The following is a 24,847-nucleotide window of genomic DNA, read 5'->3' as shown; positions in this document are numbered from 1 at the left end:
TGTTTTTTTATGCCCCTACACTCTCTTTTCAACTTCATCTCTTACCCACTTCTCCCACCTTTTTCTCTTATCACTTATTTTATCATCTCGCTTCTCATCAATTTCTTTTGAAACTAAATTTCTACAACAACTAAATTTTTAATAAATTTGGGAAAAAAATCCACAACACAAAAATTAAGGATAAACCAAGTACTTTAAATTTTTTTAAAAAAACCTTAAATATACAATACATTATATTTATATATTATGATTTACACACATGCGTGTGCTAAGTGACTAGCTAGTATATATAATATAAAGTTGGTTATAACTAGATCATTCCGATGAATAAAGACTTGTGAATGAGACATGCACTGATACACATATATATTACTAAAAAATAAATATTTATAAAAATATACACCATTATATATATATATATTACGATATATAATACGAGAGTAACATATATAACTATATGTGATCATGGTGTATTGGTGTGATTTTGGATTTGTCTAAAAGTACTCTCCATTTTATCAAACTAAATACATGGTTTTACTATATATATTACGATGAGCAGTTTTTTTTAATATTTTATTTTTCTCTCATATCATTTCAATTTCATAAATTAATAGTTTTTAATTAAAATTTTAAAAAAATACTTTATTATTTTTTTATTTTTTAAAGGAAAATATGCATCATGTGTGCAATGATCCACTAGTATATATAATTTAAAAATATTATCGATCATCTGCCAATCATTGATTTCCATGTGAAGTATTGAATAATTGTAATGGTAAAACTCCAATATTATGTTAAAAAAACAATATTTAATTCAGGTTAATGAAATTAATTAAGACTAAATTAATTAAAATAAAATAATTTCATTATCTAGAAAGAATAATTATAAGAATTAAACTAAAAGAAAATTTTAAATGAATATTAAATATATGATTTAATTGTTAATTATCAGTGCGATTACCCTAAGATGTCACAATACATTACAACCCAATACCATGTAGTTCGTAGTAGGCCAAATTACTTCATATACTGATAAGTGATGCCATGAAAAATTCAAACAGGTGGCTCAATCACAACCCTGAATCCATAATCTTGATTAATCAAATTATTCGAAGATATTTTAAATACGTATAATTAAGTCGTTTTTCATCATTCTTTATTGAAAGAATCTGGTTAGAAGAAGAACATAGAAAACTAATATTTTTTCATTTAATAAAAATATATACAAACCTATTTTATTTAGATTAGATCTCTTGTGAAAATGTTTCAATGTCTATAAGACAGGTCGGTCCGATCCAAATATGTAGTGAAAAGTAATTTTTTCGACATAAAAAAAATATTTTTCATGAGTCAAATAGAACGGATATTGTCTAACAAAATTTAACAATATAACATTCTCATATAATTTTTTGTGTCGAAGTGAATCTATAAATTGCTTATCATATATATCTCATTCACTTTTAAAAAATTCAAGTATTCACAAATTATCGGTAATAATTATTAAAAGTTACAAGATAATAATCACATCTAAAAATAAAAAAAAATAAATTTATACAAGCACACGTAATATGTAAAGATAATTAGAAAATAGAAACTATCCATTAACGTCAAAGGCATTGAGACGCATGATAATATCCATCGTCTAAAATTTGTTTCAGTTTTGTGTTTATATCTCAAGAAACTACTCACACACAACATTGTTTACAATAAATAAATTATAAACGAGTGCAATATATATCACAAATAACTCAATATCACCTCAAAATAACCATTTTTACAACTAAACACACCAAAATATTAAGAAAATATACATAAAAATGACATCTGGGATGTCCGAGTTGGTGGTTGAAATAAATTTACCAATATTTTCTCGATCAAGTCTATAGCAAAAGGTATGTCAATTGCAATTTACCCGTATTTCGTGTTTTCAGATAATTATGTTAGCATGTGATAGTGTACACCAAAAAAATAGCAGTTATTTTATCATCATGAAAATAAAAATAAAGAAAAAAATGACATAAAACTTGAATAAGTAGGACAAAATAACACCATCAACTATTTATATATCCGTTTAAATTTTCCGTCCCTTCTTTTCTTTTCTTATCATACAATATATGAATATAATATCTAGTTTAACCCACAAGGATTAAATTTGACAATATAATGTAACTTTCACATTTTCTATTAGTTACAAAATCTCAAGGGGTACTTTGAAAATTTAGACCTCGCAATCAAATGACGAGAGTGTTTGCAATAGATTGTGATTTTATAAAAGTGATTAATTTATAGATTATAAAAAAGTTAAGAAAAATCAAAAGTTGGTAGTGTTTGGAAAAATATGTGAGAATCTAAAAATCAAAGTTGGGTAGTGTTTAATAAATAAGTGATTAGAGTGATTTTAACAATGACTTTTTTATTAGAATCATTTTTGGAGAATCATAATCATCACATGACTAGCTTTTGGATTTCAATAAAGTTAAGCATAAACTAACACATAATCTAAGTTTAAGAAACAAACAAAAATGATTTTTTTAAGCTAAAAACTAACAATCACTTTTTTTTTAGTAATTGCAAAAACTCTCGAAATATCTCAAACTCACGAATTTGGGAAGTCAATGATGGTTGGATGACTTTCATTTTTCTATCAATTCATTTATGAAACATTATATTATAAAAGTTATTGGTTTGAACAAATCAAGCTCCCAAATTTAGTACGCACCCCCAGCTTTGAACGTAACTAGCCTCTTTACGTGTGGAAAATAAAAAAATAGAATTAGTCTTATCCCATTTAATTTTGTTTGATCTAACACTAGAATTTCACCTAATCGTAAATGAATGAACATTACAGAGTAGCATAGAAAAATCATGAAAAATCCGGAATAAAAAAAATTTTATATATAATATATAATATAGTAATACATGCAAAGGGTACTGTATAATTGTAACTAAAATAACATCATTTTAGATTGGGTAAAAATATTTTTTAAAAATGTATTTAAATCTTAAATTAATTTTCATTTTATTTAGATTTTAGACCCTTTGCCTACGCAATCCGTCACCACTTTTATTGATTAACGAATGATTAATAGATCACGTAAAGCAATTGGTTACGTGGCGATGCGTAGGGGCTTCAATTTTTTATATTTGCATTTACGTCTTATAATTGTATTAAAATTATATTACTCAACCTCGAGTATCAAGAATAAAGTGACAATCCGTGCAATCATTAGCTACATCATAACAATAATATAAAGTATGCTAAAAAAAAAGGGTAAACTATAGTCATTTGTGAGATTTTTCATGTATCTATTCAATGTGAATTACTTCATGTATCTATTCAATGTGAATTGCGATATGAGTTTATTCGATTTATATTTTTATTAAGAAACAATGTTTTTGAATAAATAATAATAATTTTTCATGAATCGGTTGTCATAAACTTATATTAAAAATTTGATTAGTGAGACGGTCTTATAAACATTTTCGTGCAATATTAATTGTTCATAAAGATATATATATATATATAGTTTTTTTCAAGTGCCCACCTACGATGCCCACCAATGATGTGACACTATTTTATTGGACCTACAATTTATGGTGGGCATGATAAGTAGGCACTTAAAAAAAACTCTATATATATATATATATTATATGACATAAACGTAATGTATTTATATTTTAAAGTGTTTTTATCTAAGTGATTTTTAAGAATGAAAGACTAAAAATACAAAAAATATTATACTTTTGTAAAACTCCTTCATCTTATATCAAAATAAAAATGTTAAAAATTATTTTTTATAATATTATTTTATGTTAAATAAGGATGTAATCATTTAAAAATTCAAAAGTATAGATAACGATGATGAAATTTTTTGTTAGATATGATAGTTACATATAAATAAAAATTGATCAAAATAGGTTTTATTAGATTTTTTTACTAAATTAAGCTGAAGTGTTTTTTTAATTTTGTACGAGTATTTTAGGTTTATCAAAAATTATATCATGAGTCGAAATTAGTTATTTTAGGTCTCTCTTGTATTATATAATAATAATAATAATAATAATAATAATATTATAATGTTTAGATAAATATATCGATTGATCCATACAGATAGACACTAGTTATTACTATTAGTATCCTCACATTAAGTTTTATTTCCAAATAAAAATTTAACAATAAATATAAGGTAAATTTATTTTAAATTTCTAAACCTAAACTAATCATGTTTGTGTTCAGTCCTTATAAAAAAAATGTGTTTACACTCCCTCATTTATAAAAAAAATTATGTACTCTCTGAGTCCACATGTTTTTTTCAGATGAAATTCGGTACAAAACACTAAAAAATATGACAAATACATAATAGTTTCATATGTTTCAATCTGGTACTGATGTATGATTTTTGAGTACTCAAATATGTAATTAAATATTGATATTAATGACACATTTTTCTTCTTTGGATGAAAATCGATACAAAACATTTGAAATATGATAGTAATATATGATATTTGAGTATCAAATGTGTCAGATCTGATATAAATATATTAATTTTTAGTACTAAAACATATGTTATAAGTGTTTTTTTTTTAGGAAAAGTTATAAGTGTTGATATTAATAAAGATGTTCAGATTTTATACTCAAAATCTTATATTTTGTATCAGATCTAAACTATTTAGCGCTCAAATATAATATATTAATATCATATTTTCAATGTTTTGTATTTAATTTCACCCGTGAAAAGACATTGGCACATGGAGTGCAGAAATACTTTTTGTGGATCAGAGAGTGTAAATAACTTTTTTTTTTTTTCCGACTGAGACTGAACACAAACTTTAGTTTAGGTTTAGGGATTTAAAGCAAATTTACCCAATATATAATACAGTTATTTTGTTAAAAAAAAATAATAAAGTAAACATAACAGATAATAACTTTAACATGAATTTTGCAGCAAAATATTACGCTGGCCTTTGGTATCTTTACACTATAACATATAACAAAAAATCATACAAGATGGTTTCACGGGTTTTATTAAATGGATTTTTTATTCTAATAGAACCATGAAAATATTATTTTTTTTATGTTAAAAGTATTACTTCTCATTGTAGATATCAGATGTGTAGACCATTCTCACAGACATAGATCTATGAAATCATCTCACAAAAAACCTAATAAATATATAAATAATTATTTGACAACTTACAAATTAATTAATGGTGCATACGCTTGTTGCATGCCAAGCTTCTTGTTAACCTTGGCATATCAATTCTCCCTAAAATTTTCCGACCGACTTTTAATTTGTTGCATTCTAATATTCTTCAAAATATAATTTTCAAAATTTTGAATTTCAAAATAATAAAAACTCTGTAAAGCTGATTCTTTACCTTTTGTCCCTGATAAATCCTTCTAAACCTTTTAATATTGAAACAAAATCAGCTAAATATTGAGTTCAAACACTTCGGAATTATTAAGTTTAAAACCTTAAATGATCTCATAAAATCATAACTGATTCAGTTAAATATTAGAACTTAAATTTAATTCAACTCCAAAAGTTAGCTCAAGAAGAGGGTTACCCAAGCCGATATTTATAACTTCTAGGTTTTGTATCTAACCAATATGAGACACATCTAACATACCAATTACACGCCTTCCATATACACAAGAATAAAACTATCAGGGGCGGACGTATATGAAGGCCAACCCAGTCTAGCCCCGGCCCAACCCATTACCTATATATGTCATATATTTTATATTTTGAGTCTTTAGTTTAATATTAGTGGGCTATAGTTTTTTTTTACTTTCTTCCAATTGCTACACATATAGACTATATATTTATATTTTATGTCTCAATTTAATATTATTGTATTTTGGTATTTTTTTAGAGCCAATATTCTTTAGTTTTCAAATTATCCATTTAAGTTACATTTTTGTTGGGTTTTATATTTTTAATTTGGACTTGTCTATGTATATTAAAAAATATGGATAAAATTCTAAAATTTTATAATATTAAAATCTATAATTAAAATTTTTCAAATTATCCATTTAAGTTACATTTTTGTTGGGTTTTATATTTTTAATTTGGACTTGTCTATGTATATTAAAAAATATGGATAAAATTCTACAATTTTATAATATTAAAACCTATAATTAAAATTTTTCAAATTATCCATTTAAGTTACATTTTTGTTGAGTTTTATATTTTTAATTTGGATTTGTCTATGGTTATTAAAAAGTATGGATAAATTTCTACAATTTTATAATATTAAAATCTATAATTAAATGATTATATCGCTCATTATATAATCATGTACTAGGATTTCATATACATATATAATTATTTTATTTTTTAAAAAAGGATTATTTAATTATTCGAAATAGAAATAGATATTATCAATTAAATTAATTTTCTTATGAATAAATTAGTTGATATTTTTTCTCTAAATTTTACTATTTCAACAATGAATATGTTATTATTTTCATTAATATGATTTTATATTAAGATGGAAGTTATTTTAAAAAGTTGTTATGAAAATTATAGAAACAACATTAAAAAATTATATTCAAATTTTCATTAACGTTCCGCCACTGAAAACTACTGGAGCGTAAAAATATTAACGGGTGGCCAACTATGGTTATATGATGGTTCAGTCATGGACAGTACACAACACATAACGGTGGGCCTAGCCCAGGGTTGGGACCTGACCCAACTATATTTAGTTGTGTCTCAAATCGGTTGATAGAGTTTTTGAGTGTTATATATATGGACTTGGACAATATTCTCTCTTGAACTAGTTTTTGAGGTTGAGTTAGATTCAATTTTATGTTTCTTAACATGGTAATAGAGCTCAGATCCACCGTTATGTGTTGGACCGCTCATAGTTAGGCCACTCGTTAATGTATCCCTCCAATCATTTCATAGCGTTTCATTCATGTGGATGTGTTGAAATGTCGCACATCAAAATTAGTTTTTGGTGTTGAGTTTGATCCAATTCTATTCTCTTTAACAGATACAACCACCCAAAATAATACAATAATAATTGATCGAACGATTCATGCTTTGCCACATAATACGATTAAGTGTTGAATCTCATCACCCAAAAAGAGACCAATCGTGCATGTAAAGAGTATCCGATTTGGTAAAATATCTATCTATTATTTTATTACATATATAAATATGTGAGTTTATTTGTGAATTTACATGACTATCATTTTCCATTAATACTACATAATTAATGTGTTTTTTCAATTATTTATTTATGTGACTCTTCAATTAATTAAGTAATTTATTTTAAAAAGTATATCATACATTATTTCAAATAAAAAATTAAAATTTTATCCATCTACTATTTATTATCTGATTTTTTCTCTTATTTGATATGCAATCTTTCAAATAAAAAATTAAAACTTTGTGCATCTACTATTTATTATTTTGTTTTTTTTATTATTTGATTTAATTTTTTTATTATATATATCTAATATCTAATCTAATCTTCTATTCTATTCTATAATATATATATATATGTATGTATGTATGTATATATTATATTTATATTTATTTTATTATTAACTATATATATATATATATAAGTTTGATTTGTGAGATTATAATTTTATCCTCTTATTTATTTGTGGTTCATAAGATTGTTTATGTCATTTTTTGCACTAATTAACTTAATAGGGTCATTTTTCCTAAAATATATATTGTATTTTTATCTTTAAAATATGTGATTTATTACACATTTATTTAAATATTATTATTTGAGAAATTTTATTTCCCATAAAATTAACATTCATCAATATTAATTTACAGAAGAATCGTTGTGATATAAAACTAACTATTTATATTATGTAACTCTAAAAAAATAGAAAAAAAATTTAAATGGTTAAAATTTTAGCACAAACACGAGTGATATTGAATTCAATAATAATTTTAGGATTTTTATTTTAACATTAATATGATCATTTTTTTTATTCAAAAATTTTTTCGAAACATGGAGCTTGAGTTGTTGTGTAGTTTAAAATATTTGAGTTGCACCGTCACTACCAGCTATAGCTATTGGTAAGCCTCATACACTCGGTCTTACATTATTTGTATTGTTTTTATTTATGATTAGTATTTGGATGGGAAAAAAATACTCCATCCGTTTCAATTATATGGGTCACATTTTTTTTTGTCCCAAATATAAAGTAATATTTTTTACACTCCTTTACTAATATACCGCTATTAACTACATCTTAAAAATTGTGCTATAATTTTTTTAATACAATAAATGGGGATAAAATATGAATTTTGTACAAAATTTATTTTCCAGTGATTTTTTCTTATTTCATGTGAAAAAAAGTAGATCTATATAATTGAGACGAATGAAGTATCTTTTTTGATTTTAAGAGAGTTGTCCTTATATCAAAATCATGCAAAAATATGGATTGAAAAGTTTCACATATGGATAGGTGAATATATATGATTTACTGTCATGCACGTAGTTTTTTTTATCTATTGTGTTTTTCTCTATTTAGATTGATAAATACTTCTAAACATATTATTATTAAATGAATTTAAACATTATCTAAATTTTGTAATCATGTTTTCCACGATTAGTCGTTCATAAGCAACGCTCTTGCATATATATATTCAACATTTTATCTAGCTAACAAAGTTCATCCAATACGTATTAAAGAGTAAGATTTGCTGACATCATTATTAAAAAAAGAAAGAAAAAGAGGAAAAAAGGCCAATCGCTTAGTTTCCGTTAATATCTCAGTAATTATTTTCTTTTCCTTCCAACTTTAAAAGGCATAAAAAAAACAAATGAAAATACTTCGAACGCTCATTGTGCAAGTGTCGCGTGCATTCATGGTGGGACATGCTTGCAAGACTCGAGACATATTTATATTTTAACTTTTGAAAAGATTTTGATTTTCGTGCATATATATACACATATGGCAAATGTGTATGATCGTGTATCATCTGAGAATTTGAATTGAAGTGCTGCCGATAAAAACACCCAATTTCTTGCTTTGCTTCTTCCCCAATTTCTGGTTTTTGCTGAACAGAGACACATATCTTGGCTTTCAGGCATCCGATCCCCTTCTTGTAAGACTCTTTTTCCTCAGCTTCGGGACTTTTTCTAAGCATATTCCCTTTAATTCCCCCATTTTGTGCGTGATTTTGCTTTCTTTTATTTGTTTCTAACTCTATATCGTGAAAAAAGATCCCTTTTATTTTTTTTTTGTTGCTATCTGGGTTTGTTCAAGTTCCCCTCTTATGGCGTTCTGAAACGGGTCTCTCTCTTTTTCTTGGTTTTGGAATCTTGGGTTTTTTTTTTCCTTGAGTGAATTTGTGAAATGGCTTCTTGTTATTTTTGGCAGTTTTCGGATTCCTTGAGAAAGACCTTCGATTTTTTTTATCGCGGAAAAGCATCCTGATGTATTTGAATTTTAGTAGTCGTTTTCAATTCTTCATATTTTCCCTTCTTAATATTCGAACTTTTGTTTGAATTTTCATTCTGTTTCTTGTAGCCTGTGGTTGTCTTTATATGACTTAAAACAATATATTTGAAGACTAAAAAGAATCATAATTCGGCCTTGTTTGTTCAACTCCTCTCCTTTTTTTTAATTGGGTCTTAAATTTATCATTTTAACAACTTTTTTTTGTCCTCGAGGTTGTTTTTCTATGAAACAGCATGCTCTTTCTCTGCTTCCTTTATTACAATGCTTTAGTTCAACATGCATAACTTCTGTAGCATTTAATCCTACTATTGGACAGAACACGTGTGACAATTTAATAAACGCGGATTGTGTAAGTTGTAATTTTAATGTGTAATAATTATTTCTGCTGTATTTGTTGTGAGTTTCTTGTAATCATCGTATATCTTGTTATGCTGTAATCAGGTGCTCCACGAGAACTGATTGAATTGAGCTTTTTCCACAATAAGAGGATTGCCTTTGTTTTCTAAAACGATGGGAGATCACTTTGTTTTGCTTGTTGATCGTCTACTTACCGAATCAACTTTGGAGGCTGCTATTGAAAGTAGAAATTTTTTGAATCATGTGGCACCTGTGGCAATCGATGGTACATCGACTAGTTGTTCCTCCCATGAGGATTTTGAAGGTGATCTGTCTCCAAGAAAAGTGGTGGAGTGCAGGATATGCCAGGACGAAGATTTCGATTCAAATATGGAGGCGCCTTGCTCTTGCTGTGGAAGTTTAAAGGTAGATTGTTTTAAGTTTTTGTTTTGCAGAGATTCTGTGTTTAATGATGTTGCAGTTAATCTTTCCATGAGCTTCTTCAATTGAATGACCTACATTAATCATCTTCGCTTGCAGTATGCTCACCGTAAATGCATACAGAGATGGTGCAACGAGAAAGGCGACACGATGTGTGAAATATGCCATCAGGTGAGCTTCTACTTTCTAGCATTACTCAAAGGTGCATTGCTTTATGGCTCTTTTGAAATCTTTTTTTTTTACCATTGTCTAAATTGTTAAATTTCAGCAATTCAAGCCTGGATATACGGCACCACCGCCCATTTTTCGTTTGGGAGGACTGCCAATGAACTTGAGGTAATCTTCCTTTTCTTAATATCTCTTGATCTCATTTAGAATGTATTGCAGAAGGAATTTACAGAACTGTATATAGTTCTCATCAGCTGGTTGTTATCAGGGGACATTGGCAAATTGCTAGAAGCGACCCAAATCATCCTCATATTATCACAATGGTTTCAACTGACAGAAGTTTCCTTGATCCGGACTACGACGAGTATGCAGTTTCTACTACTCGAAGCATAGCTTGCTGTCGTTCAGTTGCCATGCTGGTAATTCTCTTCACCTTTCTTTATTTTAATTTCTTTGGACTATCAAACGATCAATTCACCTTGCTCCAAATGGTATAAGACATGGTCAAGGAAAAGAATGATTTGCATTCCTGTAGGAAGATTGGAAATGTTCAAATCATTGAAACAAATTTCACATGGGCTCGATTTTCTATAGCGGATACTTGGTTTTGAAGCGTGTAGCAACTGTAAAATTTACAACTCGGTTACATAATTGGTGACCTACCCACGTCTTCTGTTCGTGCAGTTCATGGTTCTCTTGATCCTGCGACATACCCTTCCGATCATTGTTAGTCGACCTGGGAACTATTCTTTCCCACTGATCATGGTAAGTTCCTACTCTATACACCAGGAAAGAATATATTTTAACAATTGGGATATGATTAACCTACTTTTGGGCGTACGCGTTGCAGTTGTTGATGCTGCGAGTTACCGGGATTATTCTGCCAACTTGCATAATACTAAAAGCAGTGACTTCCATCCTACGTCGACGACACCAACAGGTAAATCAAATAGCCACGCACAATCCCTTCATTCGGACTCCTTTGTTCTTGTTGAAATATCTATTATTACTGCTTCATTCTTTAATCTATGGATTGCTATTTCCAAGTCTTGATCTAGCAAACCTTGTATTTAAACTCACTCAAAACATAGCGACATTTTACGATGTAATATGGAGAAGAAAATACTAAAAAAATTCAATGTATGGCTCCATGAATTGCTAGAAAAAGCTGCTCATGTGGTGGCATTTAACAGGCTAATATGGCATTCTCTCCATCTGATGAGGAAGGTGGTCCATTGGCATTTCGTCGCCCACATGTTATAGATGAACATTAATAACTGGTCGCCAAAGAAGGATTTGCGCTTCGTGGTGGTTGGTATACATTATGCTTATGAAAAGCATGGCTGCTGCTGGTAACAGAGAAGAATAGGACATTATATTGCAAGGGCAGATTTTTAGGTTGGGTTTTAGTTGAGAATTGCTTCAGAGATGCATTTGTAAATAAATACATGCATTCTGTAAATAAAAATTTACGTAGAAATCAAATTAAGGATTATGTAAAATTTCAATCATAGATGGCAAAAAAAAAATCCAAAATTTATTACTCAAAACATCCATCATGCAAAATTGCAAATAAAAGTGCACTCGTGCGTGGGTTTCACTCTTTCGGGCCAAAAATAAATGGAGAGAGGGCATGATATACTTGAAATAACAAATTCATGTGATGAACATAGTTTCGAGTTCCACATTTCAAATTATGACCTTTTTACCCAAAATCTATAATAATTGGTTCTTATATTTCTTCCCAAAAAAAAAGGAAAGAAAAATTGGTTAATTAATCCAATTTATTTTTATGTATATTATTTTAATATTTTTTTTGAAAAAATTATTTTAATATTTTAAATAAATGAAAATTAAAATCATGAAAAATATTGAAAGACCACAAAAAATTTTATGTTTACCCCTTTTTTTTGAACAAATACTATTTTTGCCCTTTATTAACGCATAATTGAACCTATCCGGGGAAAACAGCCACCAGGCCTAATCAAGAAATTGGATCTTCTAGATTTCGGATTTTTCTTGAATCGTAGGTGTTTAATGTTTGCAACACTTTTGCTTCTAAATGAGTTTTTATTCAAATTTATAGATAGGCGGAGAAAACAGAAGTGAGTAATATTTGAAAAAGATATAGAAAAAATTAGTGTTAATAAATAATTAATTCAAATACTAACTTCTTACGAGAATAACTTCTGCTGAACCAAGATCAACATCCCATCAACTTTTATATTCTAAGTTAAGCAAATATTATTGCAAACTGAGTTTAAGAACACATACAACTGATTTTTAAAACAAAAACCAAAAATCACTTTTTTTTATTTGTTTATGTATGAACTGTAGACTGGATGGAATTTGTATCAAGTAGTCCTAAAAAAATTTATATTGATGAAGCTTATGTTCAGGAAAAAAACCAAACAATAATCAAGATTGTGCTTGGATAAAAGAATTTAAAGCTATAAATTTCAAATCTATGAATTTTAAATTCTTTTGACTAGCGAAGGAGTGGATTTCAAAGCCATCCAAACAAAATTTACCCAAGCAACCCAATGAATTTGAAATTCATGGTTTCAAATCTTTTCATCCAAGCACAACTTAAATCATTCGTAGTTTAATGGTAAAATTATACGACTAAAGAATATTTATAATGATAATCTTACCATATATGTATAGCTGAAAGTATAATGCATTTATGCAAAATGACTATCAGCCAAAATTTCATTCCCACTTAAATCTAGTCTAAACTCCAATCCCTGGAATAGTTGAACTTGATGTTACATTATCCTTACTACATCTGCTGTTGTTGCCACTGAAGCTGTCTCTTATTCTGGATGAGATCTTAGCAAACACTTCCTCCCTTTGGGGGCGGTTCGCGTACAGCATCCACAGGGCAAGACTCAGCATGACTCCTACTGATATAAGTGCTAGTCCGGCATTTACAAGGCGAAGATTGTGCTCCAACGGAGGACAATAGTTTGTGGTGATGTTTCTGAAAGTATCGCGTACAAAATCACAGTTTTGAAAGTTTAAGAGAGGCGGGGCATAGTGCTCGAGGGCATAGCTGACGTTTACTGCTGCCACCAGTTCTGCGTACATGGCGGGAGTGAGTCTACCGACGCTGCTGCAAAGGCCAGTTACTGATATCGTGCAAGTATAGTTCTGCCAAACCTGAAGCCATGAAATAGAAGTCTGTTAATCAATACTCAAGTTATTGGCCATAGTTGAGAGGTTCAAATAAATCAAGCTGCTTGCGGGTACAAGCTTGCCTTGAAGTCACTTTGAGCTAGCTCGAACCAGGTTCAAGTACTAGATTGAGCCGAACTCGCCCATGTTTTACTTTACTTGGGTTAGAGTACTCAAGCTGCTTGAACTCGATATTTACTTCACAAACAATTTTGATCTGATTTAAAGCAATTGTACTATTTAATCAACCATCTCGTTTTGCCTATAATTTTATGAAGGAAACTTTAACCACCACACCTCCTTCGAGCTAGAGCTTGATTGGTGCTCGAGCTTCTTGAGTTAGCATTCAAGTGACTCGACAGTCGACATGCATTTGCGTCGACTTGACGCTGATTCACCATTAAGCTAAAGTGCTCAAGCAGTGAAATTTTTTACAAATATGTTCGGGGTAGAGACCGCAAACAATCATTAACTAATTTTCTTCGGAGAGATGCAAAAAAGTATCAGCAGAGATGCAAAAAAGTATCAACTGCGTCTGCGCTGCTTACCAGAGAAGCATTGTTAACTGAAATTTCTTGGGCTGAACATGAACGATCTTGCAGCTGGGAGTCATAGGGATAGCACAGTGGAGGTATCAGAGGACCTGATTGGTTGTAATAATTTGGAGCAGCGAGTGGAGGTGGATTTGAATTGGCAATAGAGCCTACAAATCCATTGGCAATGTTAACGATATCGTTGATCACTTGTTTGCTCTTGAACAGAGTTTGATTCGTAGTTCTCTGGTCAACACAAGGAAGGATGTTGCTTAGTGCAGTTTCAGCATGAGGATTCTCGACCCATTCGCTCATGGCCACGCATGTATCGGTGATTGCGCTGAAACACAGAATACACCATTTTCAGCCCACAAAAGCTTTTCAAATGCACGACGAGCATTGGCTAAATTTTACAGGTCACTTGGGCGCATGGAGATTGCTCCCACAATTCACAAAATGTCATCTTTCACCATTTCATGAGGGAATGGCCGGAAGTAATTAAGTGTCAAAATCAAGTGTGCAGAGGGGAATGCATAATATTAACAATGCATGTGAGTTAAGCCAAACATACGAACACTTTATACCGTTGAAACCTACACCGACTTCCAATGTCCTTGAAACATTCGTAAGTATATGGTCCTTATTGTTACACTAAGGAACAAACACACATCATCATACAAAATTAATGTATATAAATAACAACTCAAATCTTCTCAACTTTACAGTAATCCAAGCGCATGATTCGATCACTGTGACACACAGGACAGGAGGGGTAATTGTTACCATGCAACAATAATAATGAGTTTACCGTTCTTAGGTTATAGCAATAATGATGTGTAGTTGCAGGGTTCTACAAAAGGGTATAAATAAGTCGTAATTTTTAAAACTGTAAGTATTAATCTGTTAAAGCCTAAAATAAATCCACAGTTAAATAATATATAGCACTAAAAGGTAACCTCTAGTTCATGCCGAACCTTGTATCAAAACAGTCCAAAACCCTAAAAGATAGTAGAGAAAAGTCCATCTGCAACAGAATTAAGTGTCTTACTTGTTAAGGATAACAAAAACTCCACAAAGAATGAACGTAAATGCGACTAGTAACCATCCGCTGGTGATGAATCTGCAGCAATATAGTGGAACATCAGAAATTTTAAAAATACGATACTCTAGAATACTTCTCTGTGAATTTAAGAAATCCTTATTTAAACATGTAATCATCAACTGTATAACCTGGAAAAGCTTGAAAGTGTTAAAAAAGAAAAGAACAGGAAAGCAACTCACATGTAAATTGCATGTTGATGGCCGAGGATAGATAGCACTGCAATTGGAAAATACACACTCATTAGCCAACATCCAAAATTCTAAAAACGAGTATTTCATTTGGTAGACCAGAGTTAGGCCACTTATAACAAGAGCTAGGACGATAAAAAAAAAATTAAGACTGAAAGGACCAGTAAAGCTGTTAACAAATAAATTGCTAAAGATGAAAATTTGTCAACCTTTCGTCTTTTAAAGAACCAGTAGACATTTCACTCCAAGAGTGTGACTATTTTTGTAAAAAGTTAATGCAATGCTATTCTGTAATCCAACAAATTTCGTAAACAAACATTTGATTTTACTGGTTAAAGATGAAGGATTTTAGGTGCTCTGGCAGAACGTACCAAGACCTAGAATGGATATGATAAGCATCACCACCGCAACAGCTATCAGTACTGCTCTCCTACAATAAGGTGACTGGTTAAAAATGTTGCACGAGTCGAAGATTTAGTCACAAAAATACCATGGGTGGTATATAACATACTCTGTATTGAAGACTTTTCGTACTTTTCTCGAGTTTTCGTCGGTTTTCTTCTCCAAGGTATCTGCTGCACTGTTTAACTCCACATTTAACTGGTCGATATCATCCTTGACATCTGAAGGAAGGAAAATCTGGGCTACGCTGACAGTTTTTGCCAGTGACAAATATTCCGTGACATTTCTTAGTGTCTGCACTGTGTACTCTGACTGGTTTACAACATAGTTCAAAGTATGAAATGCTTCTCCATGAAATTTATCCTGTCCTACAGAAAGTAAAATACATCCAATCCTGTTGAAAAAATAGTAGATCATAGAAAAATCAATATGATCGGCACATGATATCCAGAAACAAAAATCATAACTGTAAATGGACGTAAACTATAAAATGGGGGGATCAAATTTTATAGAGATTTATCCGAAATAAAGTTATGTACTCAGACTCTAAAGATGCAAATGACGTCAACAACGAGGTAGTTTGCAAAATGTTTTCAAGACTCAAGAGAGTTCCCTTCAACGGAAAGGCGAGAATAGTTGGATTCAACACCTTTTAAATTGTAACAAATTTATATCCTCATAAGAGTTGGACGTCAAAGGAAGAAAAAGGCCTTTAATTATGCATGTGTTGCAGCAGAAGTGGAATAAAAATGTAAGAGAAACTATACTTGATATTGAACATACATGTCATCATAAGATCCCAATGATCTACCACGTTCTTGGTCATTATATAAATGCTTGAAACATGACCTTTTTTATCCTAATGATGTAGAGTTCATTACAGTCACATTGATTGTAGTCCCCACGACACCACATTAATTCTCTCGAGAATTGTCAAGTAAGGACTACGGGACAAGTAATTGTGCGACACAAAAAGAAGATGCCAGCATAAAACAGACTTCAGACAAACTTGAGACCAAGCAAATCAAATTAACAATGGACTCCGAACAAAACCATTCAAGCCTTGATAGTTACATTTAATTATTGCAAGATGGTGTGAGTTTAGATTATTACGCTGCAGCAATGGTGAAGATGATAAGTAGGACAAGACATATCCTGAGTGACCAGCTTGATTCTTTGCCATTGATAGATATTTTCCATCCACAGAAATGATGAATAATAACAGCCACGCCAAATGAAATAAACCACAAAACAGCAACAATGAAAGCTGCAGCACCCGTAAATCCAACAGACTGATACAAAAATAAATAAGCAAGGTGTTAAAAAAGACATAATCACTGACATCAAGATTTACCGCTGGAATATTGATTGACAAGGCAAAAATAAATACTGTAATGGAACTACATCTGTCACAAGCTAACACCAAAGGTTGATTACCAAATATTTAACGAAGAATTATTGATTACCAAATACGAGTAGGATTCTGAATAACATCATGCCTTAAAGGAAATTAAACGCAGGGTAACATTCATCCTTAGATAAGCTTTCTATCTCATGTTTCTTGGCTAGCAATATGGTTTTCTACAAAATCATAAAAAGAAATATTTTAACATTCTTGTACTTCACAAACTATAGCACAAGATTGCAACAGACTTTTGAGAACTTAAAAGTGCCAAACAAGCACATGCATCACTATGGCAACAAATCAGATTAGTTCACAGTATCATTTGCTTAATCACAAATTCTCATGAGGTTTTTTAAGGAATCGCATTAATGGTGACACATAACAAACAGATATCGGCCTAATTCTTATCAGACAGTTAAGAAAGCATGAGGCGATCCCAGACTTTTCCATTGAGCGAATACATGTTTACTGTATTGAATAGGGTGTGAATATCTTCTTTTCATCTTAATACAAGCGAAAGCTAAAACATGAACTCAGTTGAACAACTTCTCAAAGTGATTCTTATGAGAGAACTAAGACGTTATTGTAAAGCAAGGAGAACAGGGCTTACAGCCCAGTAATGTCTGTTGGCAATGTCCCATCCACCTCTGTATTTATGAAATCCGGCAAGAATATCAGGTCTCTTTGTCCTGTTCCCTGCCAACATAAGAGTTTTCACATCGTTGGCCGGCCCCGGAGCTTCTGCAGCCGCACTTGATATTTCATCCTTCCATGACCCCAAATTCTCTTCTCCTGCATATGTGTCATCATTTAAATTAAATTAATGAGAAGAAATGAAACCTCATTGACAAAAATGAATTAAGACTGAAATAATCGAGATAGAGTGTAACATAGGCAATCCCAATAGTAAGATCAACTGATATTCACAAATCAAATTCCAATTTAAATATTCTACTGCATCCCATAATCGCACATCTAATTAATTCCAATTCAAGAAACTTTACTGATTAACTCGACAAAAAAGGGAAAAAGAAATGAAAGAAAAGGAAAGAAAGAAGCTTTATTATGTAAGATACATGATCACTAACAAAAACCTCACCATTACGCCAAGAACCACTCTACCGCATTAAAGACACGAAAAATGACAAAAACATCCGATCCCAGTTTCCAAATATCACCCCAAAAAAACGTATACGAATTGCCAGCAATATAATACGCACATTAAAACAACACCAACATTAAAATAAAATAAATAATAAAAATAAACACAACCCAGTTGCCAAAATATCAAAGAGAAGCATGAACCAACCAAAGAAAGCATCGAGGGATTCCGTTGGGTGGGAAAGCGCAAAGCTTGAGCTCAAGAAAATGGAGAGAGCGATGGAAATAACAGCCAAGAACGAAAGGGCCCTCTGTTCCATATTCTTGAAGCAGCAAATCCCACATCAACAATTCACATGAGACCACCGCAGCATCAAGAAATTCTCACTCTGATAAAAAATCATCTCATGCGGTTGCTATTTTCCTCGTCACGGATAGAAGGGTCATTCATTTTACATTTTTTTTCTGTTACGATTAAATTATTTCTTCAGAAAAATAAATGGCTGGAAATATAAACGAAGGAAAATCTTGGAGAAACCTTGTCGAGCAAAGATCTCCTGGGAGGAGAGAAATATGCACACACATACATCTATATATATATATATTGAGAGGGGGTGGGGTGGGGTGGGGTGGGGTGGGGCTGAAAAGGACTGGTGTGTGTAAATGGAGCAAGTGAATGAATAAAGAAGCAGCGGTGATGTTCTGAAACTCTCTTCCCTTGCTTTTTAGGCCCTTTTCCTTATTCGCAAATTATTATTATTATTATTATTATTATTTTATTTTATTTTATTTTATTTTTTTAACATGGGAAAGTTGTATTAATTGATACTTGATCTTGAGATATCCTATCATACTCGAATTTTTAGTATCAAATAAATTATACGTCATCGATATTTATTTGTAATTATTAGTTTAACTAATTTACTATATTTAAATTTGGTTTTATTTGATTTGAAATTTTTGGGCATTTTATTCTATTTTTTCCCAATTTTTTGAATTACACATGCCAAACAATCTCCCACTCGACTCAACTAATTAAAAATATTTTTTAAAAAACTAAAAGAATTAATTTCACAATAAATGTCGTTCAGATGGACCTATCTCATCTCATAAATATAAATTTGTGAAATTGTATCACATAAACATAATCTCTTATAAATGCAAAGTTTTACCTTTCGGTTATTCTTTTGCCAATAATGTTAAAAATGTTAATAGTAATTTTTTTTATGTCTTGGTAGTTGAACGGGGGAATGTAAAAAAAAAAAAATTAGTTAGATGTGTTATCCCAATAAATTTTTTCATAGGGCATATACAAATCATGATATCAAATCATACGTTTAAAATTGGCAAAATATTATATTTGGATTATAATGTAATAAGTTAATTTTTTTAAAAAAAATGATTAAAGTTTAAATTGAAATTATTTATTATTTTCAAGAATGTGAAAGTAAGATAAAATATAATAGTCGGGAAGGAACCAGAAAAGCCAAATGGAAACGCATCGTTTTCAAGCATAGCCAAAGTGTTACGTGACATAATTTTGGCATAAATTTATGGCAACTTTTAGGATTAAAAACTCTATTTTCTTTATACCCACTAAACAAAAGGAAATTTGGTTCACTCGAGTACTTACTTTAGACTAATTTATTATCGACCTAATTAATTAAATAAATTTTATGATAATGGGGTTATAAATTATGAGAATTTGGAAGAGTGGAGAAATTGCCTGGTGAAAAGATAGCCCGACATTTGCGACTCCAATACCAATAAATTATCCATTCAAAAAATAAAAATTATAAATTATTATATGTGTATTAGTTTATTAGCGTGCATGAAATAAATAGATCGATTAATTAAATAAATAAAACTTTAATCAATGCACAAAGTAACTTTAATTATATCAACAGATCCAAGACGATGAGGTGGAACAGTACGTGGAAACTGTAGAACAATATTAATTACAGTGATTTATTCATCACACATTTCAAAAAAAGTTAGATAAATAAGGCCATATTATTAATTTCATACTTCAATAGTCCCACTCATTTATACTATATTAGTAAAAGTCATGTGCAATGTACGTGGGAACATCTTTTGTTGTCGATAAAAGTTGTTAAATAAATTAATTGAGATGAGAAGATATTAACACACAGTTAATAAATGATTTTCATGATAATAATATATATTTTTTTGAAAAAAAAACATATTACATGTCTTAGTGATGTAATCAATATAATCTTCGACATTGCAACTAATAAAAATATTTGCAACATTTTCAAACGATGTAACACTTGCAGTTTCAATGTTTGTATTATTCACGGTCATGATTATTTTACATCCACATTAAAAGTTTAGAATAAGACATTATCAATAATTCATGTAAGCTTATAAATATAAGTGTTACATTTATTATAATTTTACATTAACACAATATTGATATTGAAATTTATGTAATTATTACAGCTCGATCGAGTTTTCTAGTTTTTTTTATTAATCTTGAGAAATTATGACATGCTTCGTACCATGAATTCGTCTTATTTTCTATCTCATGTATGTATGATTTATTCTTTATTTGTTAATAAGTGAGATATGTTAATCAAATTATATTAAATATGATTTTGTAATTTTCTATGTTATATGTTAATCACTATTGATTTATGAAAAAAAAATGATATAGATAATGCATTCTAAACCTTAATTTAAATTATTGCGTCAAATATTTTTTTATTTTATATTTGAGATTTTTTTCTCTTTAACGATTTTTCATATATATATATATCATTTGTTTTTTATTATCCATGAAAGAATCATTATTATCATCATCTTTAATAACAATTCGTGTGATATTATATTTATCAATCATTTGCATTTTTCTATCGTTATTATTTAATCAGACGGTCTCTTTTTTATGCTAAAAATATTTACTTGCAAAGAATAACAATAATTTCATCATTCTCAACTGCATTCTGATATGTTATCGTCTTCCATTACTTGTATGTCAGTATCGTTAACGATCAATGTATTTATTGGACATCTTTATTTCCTTTTAATTTCTCATTTTTTCGAAATCTACTGATCTCTTTTTGCTTACAATGCTCTCATTGTTGAAATTTTTGATTGAATTTTGAATGTTTTTAATTACAAATGTTAACATTCCATATTTTATCTCAACCGTTTTGTTGCATATTTTTATTTATTTATTCATCTGATTGAAAATTTGCATCAATGTAATTTTTACAGGATCTTTAATTTAATGTGAGACGTGTCATCCATAATTTTTCTAGATTTTTTTTTTGATTTATTAACTAACCCGTAGTAGATTGATTAACATAAATATATTTGCAGACTTACATAATATTTAAATAATATCAATCTTATAGTTTTGCTAAAAACAATTGAAGATATTCATCTTCAACTCTTGTAAAAATATTCTTTCGTTAATTGTAACATCATATCATAAAATAATTGTTATAGTTTTTAGATTTTTTGAGGAGGAAAAATAGTTAATTTTTTAAATTTCAACTTTTACATATATGATATTTGTGTGTTGGTTTGTTTTTTATTAATTATTTTGGATTAAAACTTGACTCAAATATTAATTGATTTATTTCAACACCGATGTGTAATTTAATTTATATATATATATATATATATATATTAATAACATTTAAAAATATGATATTTTGTTATATTTATGAACTCATGATATAATTATTTAGTTCAATAGGTTCTTATGCAAATTAAAATACATACGATTTTTTGTTGAAAAAATATGTCATTTCATCTACAAACAAATAAAAACTAAAGTCTTTTGGTGTTTCAATCTTTTAGAAAACTGGATAAGTATTTAATTTAATTAAAATATTTGTGGAAAAAATATGTTCACTTTATCTAAAAAAAATAAACAACTAAAATATTTTGATATTTCAATCTTTTTGAAAACTGGAACCTTATCTAATATGCACACATTGCCAATTTTTACATTATCATAATAATTGATTTTACAAAAATATCCTCATAGAATTTATTAATTGTGTACTAACCAATGACAAAATTAAAAATACACAATGAAAAACTTCAAATTTGGTTCACACTTTTATAATTGGTATATAGATATTTCATTTTTCATTCATTTGTCCTAAATATATAGTATGGTTTCAATATTTAATCTTATCTCTCCTATTCATTTATCAATTTATCTTTGTTAAATTAATATCATTAACTACATGTATAATTATTTTATTCTATTAAAAAAGCGTTTGAGAAAGTAAATTTTAGAAGAGAATTTTCCATTGTACTCTTATTTAAATAAGCATACCAGTATCAATTTAAGAGGAAGAAGAGAGTCCATAATATTTAGTCTTATAAGAGTTGTTTTTCATTTTTGGATCATTCAACTTTTTCTATAAATACCACTCGTATTCTTTATTTGAGACTAGCCACGAAGCACACGCATTGCGTGTATATAAAATTATATATTTTTAAATTAAAATATATATTAGGTGAAATTTTTTAGACAATCATGCACTCTATTTTAAAGATCAAATACTAGGAACTATAAAAAAAAATTGGAAGTTAGTTAGCGGGTATGCACGTGTGTGTGAATTTAAAAGTGGACATGTGGAATTTCAGGACTAATTTAGGTATGTGTGTTAAATATTTTTACTCTTTTTTTAGTTAGCAATGCATGTAATTATAATTTTGAAAGAAGGGCCATTTTGGCAGAACACTTAAAAATACCAAAAGTAGTTAATATAACATGTTCTTGCTTTATTAATAGTAATAGATAAGTAAAATGCTACTTTTGATTATTTCAAGAGATGATCATTAACTTCGACGTTAAGGGTTATTGTCGGATAATCTCAAGTATCTCTGACGCAGGGGCGGGTCTATAGTATGACCCAGGTCCCGTTTTTCTTTTGGAGAGAAGTATAGGTTCGAATCTTGTAGCCTTTCATTCTAATTTTATTTTAAAATTTAAATATTTATTTATTTTTAAATTTCTCTTCGTCTCAATATTTTAAAATTTAAATTTTTACTTATTTTCTTTTGTCTCAAATTAGGTCTTTCTTGAGGTGAATTTTTTTATTTTTATTTTGTAAATTTAAATATTTATTTATTTTTAAATTTGCCTTCATCTCAATATTTTAAAATTTAAATTTTTACTTATTTTCTTCTTGTCTCAAATTGGGGTTTTCTTGAGGTGATTGAATTTTTTTTTTCTTTTTGTATTGACATTACGTGTGGATAGTTCTCATAAATAAAAAACTAATTTTTAAAAATTTTATTTTCACTTATCATTTCGTATTGAAAAAGATATACAAAATTAGTAAAAATAAAAATAATTTTTGGGTTTTAAATTAATTTTTTAAATGTAAAATGACCCCAAAAAATAGGGGTTTTATTAAGTTAAAATTTGATTTTGCTAATAGTAACAAATTCTTGTGGCCTTAAAATTTTTTTAAAAGGTTATTGCAATATAAAAAAACATATATATGTATTATATTTATTTATTCACACTCCAATATATATTTATTGATCGTGAACTCCATCATTCTTTTACATTTGTTCAAGCTTCGTATCACACTTAAATACAAATCTTTAAAAATTTAACACACGGATCACAATTTTGAAAGAGCAAAAGTAACGACTCTCATTAGAAATCGGTAGCATTATCATCGCTGCACAGTATACGGCCCCCCCGAACTTATTAACTTAACATCCTGGATCCGCCCCTGCTCTGAAGTTTATTCATGAAGTACCGGGTTTTAGATAGTCGGGGAAGAGTTGGGGAAATATTATTGGGCAGCTGAAAAGTACTATATATATATATGATACGTTTATTTTAATATTTTCTACTTCAAGTTCTCCTCAGACCTGCTTCAGAGACCACACTACTTCAACCGAGCATTAATTCCATTATCGGTTTCATCTGTTGTGGATTATACCGAAGCGAACATGACGATAATAGAAATTGCGGAATAAAATAATTTTCAAGAACACCAAAGATTTACGTGGTTCACCCAATATAGAGCGTCCACGGAGCTGCTGCAAATCTTTATTACCGGAGAAATATTACAAGTGTATACAAAACACTATATCTCTCCACACCCAAGCCTCGAGTATTACCGAAAAAATATTTCTCTAACTCACACAAGAGATCACCGAAAAAAAAATAACTTTTTTTTTCTACTCTTTATTTTCTTCTCTACTGTCAATAAAAAAGAGAAGATGAGATACAATAACTGAAATAAGGGAGCTCTATTTATAGTAGATCCTTCATTCTTATTTCTTCAAACATCCGATGTGGGATTCTTTAATGGGCCTCACCCTTAACAATTCTCCCACTTGAAGACTTGATTTCAATCATGGCTTCACATAGTCAATGCATCAACTCATCCCTCCTTGCTTATACTTGCAATCCAACTGAAGTCGAACACAACTTTAGTTTGTCAGTGGTCACCGTTGTGAACATATCAGCTGGATTTTTACTTCCAGGAATCTTCTCAAGCATCAAGATTCCATCTTCCAAAACTGATCTGATAAAAT

General features: G+C 29.5%; 2 protein-coding genes across 3 annotated transcripts; one reads left to right on the top strand and one right to left on the bottom strand.

Annotated features, from left to right (window-relative positions):
* Nucleotides 1–8,859: 8,859 nt before the first annotated feature.
* LOC140875586 (uncharacterized) lies at nt 8,860–11,940 on the top strand. 2 transcript variants are annotated; one of them, XM_073279310.1, is made up of 8 exons: nt 8,860–9,089; nt 9,887–10,207; nt 10,322–10,393; nt 10,491–10,558; nt 10,659–10,809; nt 11,075–11,155; nt 11,241–11,330; nt 11,553–11,680. In XM_073279310.1, exons 2-8 carry the CDS (start codon nt 9,956–9,958, stop codon nt 11,586–11,588), a joined length of 750 nt encoding a protein of 249 aa, XP_073135411.1. In that variant the 5' UTR covers nt 8,860–9,089; nt 9,887–9,955; the 3' UTR covers nt 11,589–11,680. The 2 variants fall into 2 exon arrangements, with proteins under 2 accessions (XP_073135411.1, XP_073135410.1); XM_073279309.1 differs by having other exon boundaries at nt 8,865–9,089; nt 11,584–11,940.
* Nucleotides 11,941–12,885: 945 nt separating this feature from the next.
* Nucleotides 12,886–18,856, bottom strand: LOC140888746 (uncharacterized). Its single transcript, XM_073296448.1, has 9 exons — nt 18,507–18,856; nt 17,808–17,989; nt 16,906–17,084; nt 15,902–16,186; nt 15,762–15,820; nt 15,382–15,418; nt 15,149–15,220; nt 14,116–14,440; nt 12,886–13,552 (listed from the first exon to the last, which is right to left on the bottom strand). The coding sequence occupies exons 1-9, from the start codon at nt 18,616–18,618 to the stop codon at nt 13,124–13,126; spliced, it is 1,680 nt and encodes a 559-aa protein (XP_073152549.1). The 5' UTR covers nt 18,619–18,856; the 3' UTR covers nt 12,886–13,123.
* Nucleotides 18,857–24,847: the final 5,991 nt, after the last annotated feature.

This window comes from Henckelia pumila, chromosome 1 (assembly GCF_033568475.1).
Source record: "Henckelia pumila isolate YLH828 chromosome 1, ASM3356847v2, whole genome shotgun sequence".
Lineage (NCBI taxonomy): Eukaryota > Viridiplantae > Streptophyta > Magnoliopsida > Lamiales > Gesneriaceae > Henckelia > Henckelia pumila.
The sequence above is the reverse complement of the archived record's forward strand: the minus strand, read 5'-3'. Positions and strand labels throughout refer to the sequence as shown.

Coding starts and splice junctions, on each gene's coding strand:
- LOC140875586 (XM_073279309.1), top strand. CDS start 9,956: ATGGGAGATCACTTTGTTTTGCTTGTTGATCGTCTACTTACCGAATCA. Junction 10,208..10,321: donor CTTGCTGTGGAAGTTTAAAG/GTAGATTGTTTT, acceptor CTTCGCTTGCAG/TATGCTCACCGTAAATGCAT. Junction 10,394..10,490: donor TGTGTGAAATATGCCATCAG/GTGAGCTTCTAC, acceptor GTTAAATTTCAG/CAATTCAAGCCTGGATATAC.
- LOC140888746 (XM_073296448.1), bottom strand. CDS start 18,618: ATGGAACAGAGGGCCCTTTCGTTCTTGGCTGTTATTTCCATCGCTCTC. Junction 17,085..17,807: donor CCAACAGACATTACTGGGCT/GTAAGCCCTGTT, acceptor TTTTTGTATCAG/TCTGTTGGATTTACGGGTGC. Junction 15,419..15,761: donor CATATCCATTCTAGGTCTTG/GTACGTTCTGCC, acceptor TTCCAATTGCAG/TGCTATCTATCCTCGGCCAT.